The following is a 16754-nucleotide window of genomic DNA, read 5'->3' as shown; positions in this document are numbered from 1 at the left end:
TCTGCTCTTCTGTATATGCAGGACGGTACACATCTGCTCTTCTGTATATGGAGGACAGTGAACATCTGCTCTTCTGTATATGGAGGACAGTGCACATCTGCTCTTCTGTATATGGAGGACGGTACACATCTGTTCTTCTGTATATGGAGGACAGAGCACATCTGCTCTTCTGTATATGGAGGACAACGCACATCTGCTCTTCTGTATATGCAGGATGGTACACATCTGCTCTTCTGTATATGCAGGATGGTACACATCAGCTCTTCTGTATATGGAGGACGGTGCACATCTGCTCTTCTGTATATGGAGGACGGTGCACATCTGCTCTTCTGTATATGGAGGACGGTACACATCTGCTCTTCTGTATATGCAGGACAGTGCACATCTGCTCTTCTGTATATGGAGGACAACGCACATCTGGTCTTTTGTATATGGAGGACAACGCACATCTGGTCTTTTGTATATGGAGGACAACGCACATCTGGTCTTCTGTATATGGAGGACAACGCACATCTGCTCTTCTGTATATGGAGGACAACGCACATCTGGTCTTCTGTATATGGAGGACAACGCACATCTGCTCTTCTGTATATGGAGAACAGTGCACATCTGCTCTTCTGTATATGGAGGACGGTGCACATCTGCTCTTCTGTATACGGAGGACAGTGTGTATCTGCCCTTTCGCATTCTGCCTCTCCCTTTCTTCTCCTGTCTACTCAGTGTATGCTGGTGTGTGTGTTTTGTTAATACACAGAATACCTTACTCTGTGTTTCCTTTTCTCTTCTTGGGAAATTTTAGTTTTCATAATTCCAAGCCTGTAGAAAGATTACAAGACAGTACAAAAGACCCCACACCTTCTTTCCCTACTGGAGATTTTATCAAGTTTACATGTAGCCTATTGACCCTACCACTTTTCTCTTTATAGAAACACCTTTAAATATGTATTTTTTTTCTTAATCATTTGCAATGAAGCTAGAACTTAAAGTCACTTACCACTAAGTGCTTGGTCCCTACTGAAACTCATGTTGCAGTTTGACCCCAATGTATTCCCTAGGTGGTGGGATTTGAGAAGGAGTCCTAGGGAGTCTGCCCTCTGAATGGAGTAACCTGCTCTTTTTGTGTGCCTCTTGGCTGTCAATCAAAGCTTTAGAACAACACCTCACAGACAGATATTCTTTTGAGGCTGAGCTCAAAAACGACTCGGAACCCAGCCTCTCCAGTCCACATCTGGAGCAGCTCAGCCAGTGGGACAAGCTGCTCATTTTATATCTCTGCTATCCTCTGGGGAGAGCGTGGCTAGGAAGAAAGTCGAGGTGCAGGGCTCACCTTGTGTGCTCTCATCCCCCAAAGGTCAGGGATTTGCACTTGGGGGCTCACTGCCTGGAAAAGGTGCATTGTGTACTGATTTTTGTTTCACGGTTCTTTTCAGACTCCAATTACTGTTATAACCGGAGGGAGAAATCTATATATCAGCCTATTGTGTAGCTAGCCTTCAAATTATTTAATGAAACTAACCCTATTTAGATCGGTTGTGATCTTGTTGCTTTTTTATACAACGCTGCTCTGCAAATGGCATGATTGTCATACAAGCATATCATTCTGATAAGTCTGCACAACAATTACTGCTGGATCTAAGTCAGAGGACAAATGCCAGAATCTTCTAAAAGGGTTGACATTCATATTTATCTTTAAAAGCATTTGTGTGTGTGTGTGTCTGTGTGTGTGCGTGCGCACGCGCGCTTGCATGCTGTGTGGGCACATGTGTCACGGTGCAAGCTGGTGGAGTCAGTCATTGCCTTCTGCCTTTACGTGGGTCACGGGGACCGAACTCGGGTTGTCAGGCTTCGGAGTAAGCCCCTCTGCTTGCTGAGTCATCTCGCTAGGCCCATATCTATTTTTATTCGTCTGAACTATATCCTCTCCTGGGTCTTCTCATAGTCACGAGGAGCCTGGTAATTCACCTTCCTATCTGACGCCTAGTCTGTTTGCACAGCTACTCTAGAAGTTCTTCTACACTCTCTGCTCTCTGCTTCTGTCCTTCCCTACTACAAGCTACCCGGCACCTGCTCCTGCATGTCCAGCGTCACAATGGCCTTGCGGCCACCAAAGAAAGCAATGGACTGCCTTCCGTAGGGAAAAATAAACCAGGAAGTCTAGAGAAATCATTGACAAGGCATTCTCTATCGATCATTAAAAAAATAAGATGTAATCTTTAAGTACACACATTTACAAACCCAAACGGAAGAGGGTTTGTACAATTAGATCACAGTATTCTAACTGGAACTACAAAATGCAAACAGCTTAATACTCTCCGAATCTGTTTTTACTAGCCAACTAACTATGGTTAGTTTAATTAAGTAATGGTCTGAATTTAAAATTTCTCTGCCCCAGATGAGAAAAACAAAATCTTGTGTCTAAAGGAACTATGGGGGCTTTAAAAAATTAACTTTCACTAAAGATAACTTGGGGGGCAGAGATGGGAGGAAGCGGGGACGTGAATGTCTGTGTTCCACCATGCTCCATGCTCGTATTCCTCGAGGTGGCACCGGAAGTTCAGCCTTACATCTCTACACTCATCAATCATGGTGTAAGCTTTCACCCCCATAGGGCTCTGCATACCCTTTAGCTAGTGCCCTGTATGGTGCTTGATCTCCTTCCCAAATGGGGTCTGTGGGCCCGAGAAGAGCAGATACATGCTCTCCCTTAGAGCCAGAAACCTCCACAACCACTTCAACCTTGATCTGACTGCTTGGGGACACCAAGTCCTCTCAAGTCCTTTAAAGCCACCACCATCCTTTCTCTTTCACAGCTCACCCGCCCCCTTCAGGTCAGGGCTGCCTCTCCTAGCATAATTTGTTTATTCAAGAGTACGGCCTCAGGCTGGTGAGCTGGCATGGTTGTTAAAGGGTGCTTCCATTGCCAACATGAGAGCCTAAATTCAACCCCCAGAAGCCAGATTAAAAAAAAAAAAAAAACAGGCACAATGACATATGCTTGTAATCCCTGGGCTAGGGATCATTATTAGCCAGCTAGCCAAATCAATAAGTCAGCCAGACAAATCAATAAGCCAGCCAGTCAAATCAATAAGCTTCAGGTTCAGCGAAAGATCCTGTTTCAAAGCAATAAAAAGACTGAGAAATAACACCTGGCATCAACCTTTGGCCTCCTGGAAATGTGTGCGCATGCGCACACGCGCACCTACGCACAATGGAACTGGTAAGTGCATACACCACACACGATGGACATCGCAAGGACAAAACCAAGCAAGGCAGAAGTGGCACCTGAGGGATGAGACCTGAGGCTGTGCTCTGGCCTCCGCAGCAGTGTGCATACCTGTGCCCCCTCCTCCCAAACAGCATCTGACCTATACAGCAGGGGGGATGGAATGTGTGGGGAAGGACAGGGTTGTGTTAGTGTCGATAAAGGACAGATCTCTAAGTGAGGGGTTCAAGTGGGGGATCAGGCAGAGAGATCGCATGCACAGGGCAAGATGTACTTTTTTAAACTAACTTTTCCTTTTATTGGGAATAGATCCTTGGTCAGGTAGCAGCAGCGCACGCCTTTAATTCCAGGACTTGGGAGGTAGAGGCAGGGGGATCTCTGTAGAGGTCCTAGAGGGAAGACTTCCAGTGCAGCCAGGGCTACACAGCGAAACCCTGTCTTGAAAAACCAAACTAACTAAATAAATAGATGAAAATAGATTCTTTTCTCATATAATATATCCCGATTCCAGTTCCCATCCTTCTATTCCTTCCAGTTCTTTCCCCCACCTCCCCTCCGGACCCATCCCCTTTAAACATAGTTTTAAAATCCCCTGCCAGCATGTCGAAGGGGGAGGCTAACAATAGCACGCTGCTTGTGTGCAGAGATGTGTGAAAGTGGGTGATCCTGGGTTTGTAGCGTGGGGGGAGGCGTTTCTAGGAACTGTCACTGGCTCAAAGATTCTCTCAGAAATTCCAGAGGGGTTGGATTCTGCCTGGAGAACGTAAAGGGACGGATGTGGGAGGAGTGTGCCATCAGCTGCATGGTCAGCTGCATTTGTGAGGGGCCTCAGTGAGGAACATGGGCTGGACAGGAGCCCTGGGCTGAAGCTACTGAGAAAAGGCACGGGGATGCGAAGCAGTTCCTCAGGTCAGGTGTTGAACATGGATTTAGGAAGCAGACGGTGGGGGTCTGCTGCCGGCACGGTCCAGCGTGACACAAATGGAGCCGCGGAAGAGGACAGGTGACACTGGAGAGGACTGGGGACACTGGCGGAAGAGACCCCCTTTCTCACACTCAGCTCACCACCTCTTTGCCCAGCTGACTCCTCCAGCATCTTACTCCACCATAGGCTTGCTTGCCTTCTGCCATTCTATACACCGGCTCCCTTCCAACCGGTCCAGTCCCTTGCTATCTCTCTGATCCAAAGCTCGGAGCTAGGAAGGGCTCAGCACAGGCCACTTACTCTCCTTCTTCTGCTTCTTCCCCGTGACCAGATCCCTTCCTGTGACTCCAAATGACCTCTATCTACATGTCTCCTAGCAAACCCTCACCCTAGCTTGAGGACGACCACCCTCGCATGCACGGTGGCCTTTCTGACGGTCTTCTGTAACAGCTCAGGAACTTCTTTACTATCTGTTTCCACACAGTAGCCATGATGATAATTCAAAGCATAAATCAGATCTTAAACCATAGACCAGATCCCTAAATACACTTCCGTTTCCTGTGGCTGTCATCACGAAGACCACAAATTTGGACAGTTAAAACAACAGAAGTTTATTCTTCACGGTTCTGGAGGCCAGAGGTCAAGGTGTTGACAGAGAAGCCTCCCTCCAGAGGCCCTGGGGAGCCCCACCCCCCTCTCCCTCTGGGCCTCCTCTACTCTGACTGCCTCGCTGCAGTGTGCCGCTGGCCTCTGGCTTCCTATGGCCTCCCCTTATCTATTTTCCACTTGTTTGTTTGGTTTGGGGGGGGGGTTGGGTCTCCCTCTGTAGCCCAGGCTAATCTAAACTCTCAGTAATCCTGCCTCGGCTTCCCTAATGCCAGGGATTACAGGCATGTGCCACCACCACGCCTGGCTGGCTATTCTGGGTTTTCTGTTTGAGCCTGTGTTTCATTCTGCATCCCAGGCCGGTCTCGCTGCCCTCACAGTGTCCTTCCTCCCGAGGCCCTCATCCTGAGACCCTCACAGTGTCCTTCCTCCCGAGGCCCTCACAGTGTCCTTCCTCCCGAGGCCCTCACAGTGCTCCTTCCTCTGCCTTTTCATGCTGCATGGCAGGTGTGACCGACTGTGCCGTTTTGTTATAAGGGCATTTGTGACAGAATTTACCACTCAGACGATCTCACCTCAAGATCATAAACTATGATTAAAACAATCTTTTTGCCTGTAAAAAGACACACCAGAGGTTCCAGGGACTAAAACTGAGGCAACTCTTCTGTAGGCCCACCAGCTGCCATTTAAGTCCTAGCAAGTCCGGCTGCCCACCCTCCAGCTCTACTCTCCCTGAGTACTGGGCTCTATCCTTTATGGAAGTTTCCTACTTCTCTAAGACAAGGTTTTCCCCACCCTTAACCTTTTCCTACACTGTTCTGCTGTCTACCTAGCTGAGTCTTCAGGGCTCTGGCTAAGAATTACTTCTGTGGACAATTACTCCTTTAACTCTTGCTCCATTTAGACCCCCCCCCCCCCCGTGCTGTCCTTTTCCTCAGCGCTGACTGTTTCTTTGTTCCATCAGGAAGAGTTAGCTACACAGGGATTTGTGGGCTGTTTGTCTTTCCCACTGGACTGTGAACTCTTTATATCATTTTAGGACACACATCTGTTTTGTTCTCTCTTGTATGTATATTTAGAGCACGTGACAGTATGGGCTAAAAGATACTGAGTCAACAGTCCCGCCCTTCCCCCCTTCTGAATGGCAAAGGAAGGCCTTGGAATACGGAGCAGACAGCCGGAACACCTCTCACCTATTTCAGACCTACTGCGCCCCACCTGGGCTGGGCAAACCATAAAACTGAGCAAACAGAAAAGGCATATCTGATTGTTATTAGTAAATTCTAAGGACTTCCCTGGCCATCCACTCTGACACGGGTACGGCTGGATAAGTAAGGTCTTTGTTCCCCGTTCTGTACTCTCTATACCTCCTGGCCAAATGAATGGACTGCAGCTTCTCAGGATTGCTAGGGGAAACTGATACAGACTGACTTTCACCTTCGACCTAATACTAAGCCAGAGGATTAACATATGTATGATAAAAAAAAAAAAAACAACAACAACAAAAAAAAAACCTCTTCTTTAGGATGCCTGGAATTCTCCACCCTTTCTTCTTCTCCACCAATAATTTTAAATTGAAATATATTTCGTGTACCATAAGCCCTACCCTTTGCTACACGATTCAGTGTTTCGTACCAAGTGGAATCACTGCCACTCACTCCAGAATATTCTCATCACACTACTCTTCCCTCTGACCAGAAAAGGAAAAGCCTCAGTGAGCAACCATTGTCTACCCCTCCCTCTTCAGAGTCCTGGAACCACGAACGTCCTGCACACAGTCTGTCCGGTCAACGGAGACACAACATGATTTACAAAGAGCTGCTTAGAGAGTGAGCACCTGCATGTATAGAAACTTCCTGTATGTAAAAACAAGCAGAAAAAAATGCTCACTATATCTAGTGTGTGTCCTTAAATGTGGCCCCAGTACATCTGACAAGGGCGGGGTCCTCAGAATAAACACTCTCAGGACAGCACAGCTCACTGGAAAGAGGCGAGGGCATGGGAGTATTCCTGAAGAACCGCTTTTAAGAGATGAAGCAGGAGGAGCAAAGTCCAAGGTCATCCTTGGCTACATAGCAAGTCTGAGAACAGTCTGGGGTTCACAAGACTCTGTCTCAAAAGAAAAAAAAAATCACTCATACTACTGGCTGAAAGGTACCTGTACTCATGGACAGGAAAGAGTGGGAGGTTGCGGATTAGGGGACAAGCATGTTATTTTGAGCCCACAATTTTGAAAGGAAGAGTGTCCACGTGTCCTGGGAACCACTTATTTCCTTGTAGAGTGGACAGGATGGGTCCCGGAGAGCCTTATCATTTCCAGTTTGTTCATAGCTAACGCACGACAGTGCTGACACCACTTCTCACAAGACATCTTACACGGCCAAGCGGGAAACCTGTCTTTCTAAATACCCTATCTGAACTTTCAAGTAAGGAAAAGAACCGCATGTTTATGGAACTACCACGCCACAGTCATAAATGTGTACACAGGAACTTTGCTTCTACAGGCTAAAGTCATTGGAATCCGTTTGCAAAAATAATTAGGCATACATACATTGTGTCACGTGCCCTAAAATACTACTAACAAAAAGAAACACAGACACTGCTCAAAATGCACACATCCAAACCTCAGCTTCTGATTATTCAAAAATGTTATTATACTAACATTTAAAAATGTCATTAAAATAGAAATTCAAAAAGACAAGTCAAATCTAAATTTTACTCATTAAAATTGAGACCCTAAAACAACTAAGAACATACAATTTTTAAAAAAAAAAATAACCTGACTTTTGCATGGACTATTTTAGTCTGCTAACGTCAATGCACACGCTAGAGCCGACTATTGGCTGAGTAAACACACTTTCCCTCACAAACAAGGTGTTTCAAGTTAAAAGACGCCTTCTGAGGACCACATTATCATTCTTTAATAAAAACAGCTGACAATCTAGTCACGGGACTGGCCAGTAAACGACAAGATGGAAACTCCTTGCTTACCAAATGCTTTCGTGGTATTTAATTTAAGCATGTAAATTCGCTTAAAGGATCAGCCCCCCAACTGTCTACAGCAAAACAGAGAGCTTGGGTGGTAATGCTAAATTGGAACTAAGAAGTGAAGGAATATTTGCATGCTTCATTCTGGTGTACTTTTTGGGATGAAATCAGGGCACACCTATGATAAAAACACAACTCTAGCTTCCTTTTGCTATGAATTATAGATATAAATAAGCCACCAGCCTACAGAGTCATAATCACCAATAGAGAACTAAATGCTTTAGTCTTAAAAGCCCTTCTCTCTTCTGATGGGGCATCAAGATACTAACATAGTAATAATTTCAATATTCACTTCCAGAGTGCAGTCATCTTCCTTCTCTCATATAACAGGGGACTAACAAGAACAAAACGGCAAAAAGAAAAAGTTTGCAAAAAAGTAAAAGAAAAATTGTTTCAAGAGGACATGGGGAAGGCAAGAGGGCATTAAGGAGAATTTCCTTTGGAATGAGTATTTTTATGTATTTTACTTTAATAACATAAGGGCCAAGCATTGCTCACAGAATCTGGACACACCTTCATAAACTTTAAGGATGCTGGAGAACCTACAGAAAAGCGGAAACAGATCTTCAAAGAGTCAATGAGAACAAAACAGTCACAAGAACACACAAACTTTAATTTCGGACATGGTCACCCTAAACAATTTGCAACAATTCAGGGTTTACAAGGCTCCCTTTCGCCGCCCAGACTGTCAAGTGAACACTGAAAACAATCTTCTTATGAGTTCTTGACGACTGGTTCACTGTGGAGCACGCGTTTTTCATACCACAGTCAAGGAACTGGGATTCGCTCCCAAATCTGGCCTGTGACTTCTGGATAAAATGATAGTAAGGAACCAAAAAATGTCTTAAGATGTATTTACTTCTGAAATAACTTAGTTTGGGAAACATCCATATTCTTAGTGAAAGAATTACTTGGAAAGTTTAAAACTTTTAAAAAACAAAATCAGTTCAACAACTGTCAAAATAAAATGACTATAAAACTAACTACAATCCCATGCACTGAGAAACACACTTCAGGTGAGCTCGGCTCATGGAAGCTTCTCGGTCTTCCAAACTGAACACAGCTCAGAGGCCTAGCTCTACCTATGTTAAAAGCAAAGACACAAAAGTGTTCCTTGAAATCACAGTGGGTGAGTAGGGGACAGGAAGGTGTATAATTGACCCTTCCTATAGAAGGGTCAATTTCTAAGACCTAGTCGGGCTATTCAGACAAGAAAACTGAGGCCCCAGCAAGATGAATGACTCAAGGACATCCTTCTGCTGTGAGAGCTGCCAGGCTGCCAGGTGTTAGCAGTGAGCTGGCAGGCAGCAACCGACAACTACCAACACAGTCTTTCTTCCCTTGCTATCTTAAGAGAAGTCCTCCAAATTTCCAGGTGAGCAAGAAGTCAGGCAAGCTGAACGCTCTTTGCAGGCCTGGGCCCACTTTCGGTTTCACCCATTTCAGCGAACACATTTGGGGTTAACTTCAGAGAGGCCCCAGTCCTGTTTAAGTGAGGTGCTAACAAAGGGAGGCGCAGTATTCTGAATGAGCCCCGCTCTGGTCCACTCACAGCCTAAGGAAGGGCAGTCAGAAGATGCCCTACACGCACAAACCCGTTCACAGAGTGGACGGCCTGCAGAGCCAGCCATGTGAGGTATCGAGGTATCAATATACAGGTCAGTTTACTCCAATAGCTCACGCCTACAAAGTACGGAATGTGAATGTCCCAACAGCTCATCTGGCCTGAGTCTAGGTTTCTGAGATAACTGTTAAAAAAAAAAAAAAAAAAAAGACCTCCAAACTTGCATTTGGACCAGTCTCCTCTTCCAATGAAACATATATCAACCTCAGGCCTTTTTCTCAAGATCAAATTTCCTCTACTTCTATCTGATCAAAGACAAATTCGTTTCTAAAAACCTCAAACTTAATGTGCTGACTAAAAGAAATTCAAACCCTACATAATCAAAACAGTAATAGCTCTAATTACACATTCACAAGCTTTGATTAAAAAAAAACAACAACAAAAAGAAAAGGATAAGCAATGAATTTACCAATCAGCATGAATCATACCCCATTTTGCTTGGGCTTTTACATTCTTTAATATTAAGTCTTGCACTCAAGTGTGCATTTTGTGGCGCCGTGGGTCCCACGCAGGGTCTTGCACCCGCTGCTGAGCTACACCCACAGCCCACACCTAAGTGTTTTGTGCATCTCAATTCACAGCAGCTTCTTTAAAGAGAAGTAGGGGACCACATCAACAAAGCTTCTTAAATAGAACAAGCCCCGAGGAAAGAAGGCACTTTGAAAGATTGAGCAGTGATACTCGGGTCACCCAGCTTCAGAGTGACATCGCCACATGAACCGTGGCTTGCCAAGTATTCTCGGGGCCAGCTTCTGGGTGACTTCTAGGAAGAATACAATCATCACTGGTCACTCTGACTTTCCAGGAGCTACTGTCAGCTCCCAAACAGAAGATGCTCTCCTGCTGCTGTCTATTTCTCAAAACGCCAGAGCTGGTTTTTATCAAGGGCGTTACATGTTTTCATCTGCACACTGGGTCGGCCTTCAGCTGTCCGGAAAGCAGTAAGGCACAGTCCTGTGTGAGGGTGAAAAATCGTGCCGTCTTCTTTAAAAAGCCAAATGATGTTGACCGGAGTAGGGAGACCATCCTTGGGGCAGTTTTGCATCCCTACGTGAGTCTTTTGTTCGGGGACCTCCGCACATAATTCAGTCACAGAATTAAATCGGATTTCTTTGTTGGAAGTGTATTCGAAGAATTGATTGCCTCCTTGACCGTGGCATCCAAACAAGGAAAGGTTAGCACCTGTCGGGTTGCTGTCGGGAGCATTATAGTCTAAGCACTCGGAAGAGATGCCCATGCTGCGAATAGCTCCGTGCCAGCCAGGTCTATCCTCAGGGACGTGTAAGTTAGAAAACACATTTTTCAAATACCAGTCGAAGCTCTGGCATTTCAGCCGCTCCCTCAGCAGCTTCCTTTCAGAAATATCGCCATAGGCCTCTTTCCGAGCTGGAGGGTTTCGGTTATAGAAATGCTCTTTGTATTCGTCCATCCAGACTTCAGCAGCCCTCGCCGTATTCTGCAGGAAATTGGGGCGAGCATATGGCGCCCGCTTGGGGAACACGTGGCCCACATGAGAACATGGGTGGATCTCCAGTTTGCCGCCGCACTGCCAAACCCGGAAAGACAGCTCAAGGTTTTCCCCTCCCCATACTTCCATGCCCGTGTCGTAGGTTCCCAGGTACTGAAAATACTTCTTGCTCACAGCAAACAGGCCTCCTGCCATGGTGGGTGACCGGATGGGGTCAATTCTTGATGTTCGCCTGTCCCGTTCATGTTTGGGGACAGAATGCCACTGAAATGTTAGGCGCCAGTCAAACCCACCGATCATGGGCTCCCCAGTCTGCATGTAGAATTCAAAAGTATTCCAATCGATAGTATCAATAACAGGGCATACGATTGCTGTTTCATCGTTACTAATTCTTTCTAAAAGTGGCTCCAACCAACCAGTGTTACACTCACAGTGGCAATCCAGGAACGTGAGTACATCCCCAGTGGCAAAAGTGGCCCCAATGAGGCGGGCCCGGACCAGCCCCTCTCTCTTATTCGTTCTAATCAGGCGCACTCTATCGAGATTACTGATGTAAGTTTCGAGTTGCGACTTCAAATAAACTCTGTCACTCAAGTCATCGACCAAGATGATCTCCTTCAAGAGTACCGCAGGTGACGTTTCTAGAACGCTGTGAATGGTTCGAAGCAGAGTGGACCAGGCTTCGTTGTAGAAGGCGATGATAACGGAGGTGGTGGGAAGCGACCTGTAGTGGAACGTCTTGGCTTTACACTCGGGCATTCTTTTATCCTCTATGTGGCGGTGCAGGGAGATCCTGTCACTGACGTAAATATTAATGGCATATCTCTCAATGAGTTCTTCTTGCTGTTTCAGTTCACCCTCGTTGAGCTGCAATTTGCTGGCCCTCCCCCATTCTCCAAGAGCATGGGAATCTGCAGGGGGCTTTATATAAAGAGGCTGAGACAAATCCTCTTCCCCCGTCTCAATGTCTGAGCGCCGCCTTGGCCCCAGCTCCTTGGCATGGCCGGCTTCTGGGGAGGCATACAAAGTGGAGACGGAGAACTCCACCAGGATATAAGCCAGTGTTAAAAACGCCAGCAGCAGGCAGCTCTTGCCTGCCCAGGTCCACCTCACGGCCATCCGGATCCTCATGGGTCGTGCGTAGACGCGGCCACCCAGCCAGCACGCGGGGGAAGAGCTGCGGACCCAGTAGCTGGAGTTCCCGGCTCAGGTAGGGGCGACCTTCCAACCACGTCCCTCCTTTCATGTAGGCGCTGGGCTCCTTCCAGAACACCGGAGTTTCCCGGGGGTCACTTGAGACCCCCGCCCCCTTGCTTCTCGGCCTCCGGTGCAGCTCAACTGGTCGGTCCCCACTTCCTCCTGCTCGTCTCAGAACTTTTTCACAAACTCTCCAGCCAATACTCCACCCTCCCCAGGCCGATCACAAACCCCTCCCCTTCCCACTCACTCCTCCTGGTGGTTAGTTCGCGAAAGTTGCCTGTCAGGCCCAGACCGGCCGCACCGGGACTGAGCAGAGGCCAGAGGACCTGGAGTGGTCCCACGTTCCCCGTAGCGCCTGGCTCCCTCAGTCAGAGACCAACGAGAAGGAAAGAAAGGGTTTCTGCTAAGTGATCATTGCTTACCGTCACAAAAAGAAAGGAAAAGGAAAAAAAAAAAAAAGACGACTTACCAAGTTGTTTGCTGTTGGGGCTGAAGTCCACGGAAGTGATCGCAGCTTTGTGGCCTTTAAAATAACGTTCCAGAATCGGGTCCTCCTAGGATGGAAAGTTGGCAAGTTTTGAAAGCAGGTGCAGAATTCGAACTCTCGGGATCAGAGGCCAGCGTTGCCGGTCCCCCGAGGCTGGAGAGAACCCCGCCTCATCGGTGGACATCGAGGGAAGCGCGGGCATCACCTCCGGGGGTGACAGGTACGGGAACTGCCCGTGCCCCCCGCCGGAGGAGCCCCCAGCCCAGGCTCCGGAGCGTGCAGCCTAGGGACCCGCCCCGGCTCGGGGGGCCGTGCCGCCGGTGCACGGCGCAGGTTCCCGCGCCCTTTAAACCTCCCAGACGATTCTGACGCAGGCGTGGCGCGGAAGGCGGCCGGGAAGTCGGGGGTCCGAGCTCCGGGAGCCCGGGAGCAGCGCTCACCGCCCTGTCTGGGCACGGAGCTCCCGGTGCCGGGCGCCGTGCGAGCGATAGGCCGAGCTCCCGGGCCGGGGGTCCCCCCCACCTGGCCCCGCTGCCATGGGGTCGGCTCGGACAGCCGGCGGGGGCCTTACCCGGACGGAGGCCATGCGGGGAACTGGCAGCTCTGGGGCCTGAGGGAGCCAGGGAGGGACGGGGACAAGGGGGGGGACCGTGCGGCGCCCGGAACCGTCAGCTCCGAGCGCCGGCGCCTCCCGGTCACTACAACAACGGCGGCCCAATCAAAGCCCGCGCTCCAGGCGTGGCCAGACGAGCCCCGAGACGCTGGCCACGCGGGGGACAGCGGACGGCTCGGCGGGAGCGCGCCGGTGCGGGGTCAAGCGCTCGCACATAGCGGAGCCCGCGTGCATCCGAGGTAGCGGACCCTCGGGTTGGTGCGCGGGAGGACCGGGGAGAAGCTTGGGGCGAAATGAGATCTGTGGGGGGCGAGGCGGATGTGAGCCTGTGATCGACGCCATCAGAGTTCCATTACACCTTAAAGAGACCGCGCCCCAAGCGCGCCAACGGATCCGCTACACCTTGTGAAGACCGGAGAGAGATACTGGGAGGTTCAGGCATGCTAGTTTCTGTAACAGTGCATTCAGAGGAGCTAAGTACCTGGCGGAAAACCTGGTTTGGTTTAATTGCAGGCTTTTTTGTTGTTTGTTTGGTTTTGCACGTGGTGTAGATCCAAATACCGGCGGCACATGATGAATGAACACTACTACACCACAAGGTTACTATCAGGGTTTACACTGCAGGCTTTCTTACACATCTGTGCTTCGGCAGCATGAGGTTGGTAAAGCTACAAAATGTTGTCGGTGGCAGTTTATAAAAGGGAGGTCACATCAAAGGCTGTGACACCAAACGACGACGGCAAACCCTGCCCTGAAGCATAAAGGACTTATCTGAAAATTATATATGAAACTGAGATTCTTGGCAACAAAATGTCATGATACCTCGCAAGATACATGTTCCATGTAAATGAAAGATGTCTTAATTACAGGTTTTCTAACGGGCTGTATTGTGACTGCATTTAGTCTTAACCACTATGTAGCAATTAAGTAGGTAGAGAAAGTCTGCAATACAGTATTAGTTTAACACATGGGTGGGTGGTTGTTAAATATCTTTTGTATGTTTGACCCCAAGGGCTACAAAAAAAAAAAAAAAGACAAAAGGGGCAAAAACTCCGAAAAGGCCAAAATATTTTCCCCGCCTTCAAGAACTTGCCATTCTTGGGATGGTCTGTAGCTCGGTTGCAGAGTGCTTGCCTAGCATGAACAACAACAACAACAAAAAACCCTCACCTCTACTGCCTGTACCACACCAACCCAATGTGGCACTGGGAAGTTGGAGGCAGGAGGATCAGAAGTCCAAGGTCATCCTTGGCTACGTTGGAGTTTCTGCCAGCCTGGGATACATGGATACTCAGAAATCATGGCGATTACTCAGAAATCAAACAATTTACTTATGATCTGGCAAAACGGGGGCCAAACATCTGTATTCACCAACATTCATAGCAGCATTATACAAAGCAGCCTAAAGCTAGAAACAACTAAGTATCCTACAGATTAATCGGTATTTATACGTAAAAGGAATATTATTTGGCCATAAAAACAAATACAATTTGGTGCGCGCTACTAGTTGCAAGGAAGCGAATAAACTAGAAATAAATAAGATCACGTTGTGTGATTAAGTTTGCATTAGATAGCAAAATAAGTAGATGCTTATTTCTTGTATATTTGATTACAGTAAAATGCTCTGATGTTAGAAACAGGAGAAACCAAGATTTCAGGGTCTCTCATAGCTATGTCTGATTTGGGACACAGTAGATCAACGGGAAGAATGTTGGAGAGATTAACTCGAAAGAAAAGAAGACACGAGTATAAGGTTTTTCTAAATTGTTTGAGTACTATTTTTGGAATCATCAGTTTGTCACAAGTAAGCGTGTTTTTTTTTTTTTTTAATAAGCAAACCAGAAGGCCGGGAGACGAAGCAAGTTATGAAAGCATATGTCTCACTGTAAACCTTCGCTATATCTATAGTAGATATTCCACAGCTACTTTAGTTCCTTTTGTATCAGTCATCCATTGCTGTCATAATGCTGTGTAACAACTATAACAGTCAGTGGCATACTAAAGTGGACTGATCTTTAGTTCATGAATAGACAAGACGTACTTTAAATAGATGAAGAGATAGGCCCTAGTGTTGGCATACAAAACAGTCCCACAGTAGCTTGGAATGGCATATAACAAATGCCAATTTGGAGGGGGGGATAAACTCATAGCAAGGGTAGCGATCCACAGTCCTCTGCATGCGCTGGGAACTGGAACCGAATCCAGCAGCCAAGAGGGCCGCGCATGGGTTTTATCCGCGTTTATATATAGTACATGAGACCACGTCAAAAGTGGGTCGGTATCTTAAACACTAAAGGAGTTCCCACAACACCCTAGGGCATAGCCTGCTATTGTTACTTTCATAAATATTCATGCTGTGCAATTACCTGCTAAGCATATATGCTTATACAGGTAGGCCTGGGCTACTCTGAACACTGGCTAGAGAATCTGCCTTTTGCAGTTGACAGCAGTCAACCCAGAGACCTATAACTGGGCAGAGTGCCGAGAATAAGAGTCTGAGGACAGCTCTGTCACACCCCACCCCGACCCCAGAGTTCAGGAGCCGGAGGATAAGGATGGGGAGTGCCGTGAAATGCTACCTTCTGGCCATGGCATGGCTCGTGCCCATGCATACCTGTGTAGGATCAAGCTGGCCGGAGTTCTAGCATAGATGTGGGTGGTATTCTCCAGACCCCACCCCCAAACCGAGGCTCTCTAGGCAGTTGGTAGCCACTGGGGAAGGGAGGATGATTCTTCTCTGAGAGCATGGCCACTATCTGGTTTCCCATGCTCCCATCGACGCCCCTCCCCATCCATCACATTGGTCCGTTTCCACTGGACACAGTGGATCATTTATACAGATGTGAAGTTGAGAGAGGGACTTATTGGGAGGGCTATAGGAGAAGTTGGAGGGGAAAATGGGAGGTGGGTTTGTTCTATTGCATAATGGTATGATTTTCCTTACAGAGTAAAAATGTAATAAAAACATTGTCTCATCCGAAGTTGGCCTTACAACCTTTGACATATTCCTAGAAATAAAACGATACAAGATTGTCACATCCTATGATGTGCTCGCTACAGATAGATGCTCTTCCAAGTCCCTGCTTACACTTCGACATTAGCCATCATCGTAATCCTGCTAGAGTCCTGTGTTTCCACCTGAAGTACAAAGATATTGTTTCTAGCCCAAGGCACACGGATCAGAAAAGGGAGAGCTAAATTATTTTAGGCATTCAGCGATCCTCTTCTAACCGCAAAATCCTGATATCTCTTGTATGATTGTAAGTTTTTGTTTTGTTTTGTTTTGTTTTTATTATTATTTTTGTCTGCCTCACTGCATAGCCCATGTTGGCCTCAAACTCCAGATTCCTTAGCTCCTGTCTCCCAAATGCTGGGCTGTCACCTATAAACCGTCGTGCTTGGCCTCACTATTGCATGCTTATTGTAAATACACAAAAGGTTGTGTCCTGTGAGGCTCGTGTAGTGGCTCAGACTGTGAAGGTCCTTGCTGCCAGGCTTGAGAACCTAAACGGAAGGCAGGAACCAGTGTCCGCATGAGCTTCCATGCCAAGCACATCCTC

The 16754-nt window shown here is 47.5% G+C and overlaps 2 protein-coding genes across 4 annotated transcripts in view; both read right to left on the bottom strand.

Annotated features, from left to right (window-relative positions):
• Poc1b (POC1 centriolar protein B) overlaps window positions 1-16368 on the bottom strand; it is an 84019-nt gene extending 67651 nt beyond the window's left edge. The window contains exons 1-2 of one of the 3 annotated variants that reach the window (XM_050135490.1): window positions 13153-16368; window positions 12564-12648 (exon numbers count right to left, since the gene is read on the bottom strand). In XM_050135490.1, the coding sequence (XP_049991447.1) occupies window positions 12564-12648; window positions 13153-13167 (100 nt within the window). In that variant the 5' untranslated portion in view covers window positions 13168-16368. Of the gene's footprint in view, window positions 1-12563 lie in introns of all 3 variants that reach the window. The other 2 variants (XM_050135488.1, XM_050135489.1) reach the window with 2 other exon arrangements.
• On the bottom strand, window positions 8395-12317 carry Galnt4 (polypeptide N-acetylgalactosaminyltransferase 4). The gene has a single exon (XM_050135487.1). The coding sequence runs from the start codon at window positions 12023-12025 to the stop codon at window positions 10277-10279; it is 1749 nt and encodes a 582-aa protein (XP_049991444.1). The 5' UTR covers window positions 12026-12317; the 3' UTR covers window positions 8395-10276.
• Window positions 16369-16754: the final 386 nt, after the last annotated feature.

This window comes from Alexandromys fortis, unplaced genomic scaffold, assembly GCF_014885135.2.
Source record: "Alexandromys fortis isolate MF-2015 unplaced genomic scaffold, M_Fortis_MF-2015_v1.1 scaffold_24, whole genome shotgun sequence".
NCBI lineage: Eukaryota > Metazoa > Chordata > Mammalia > Rodentia > Cricetidae > Alexandromys > Alexandromys fortis.
Note: the sequence above shows the minus strand (reverse complement) of the source record. Positions and strands in the feature narration are given on the sequence as shown.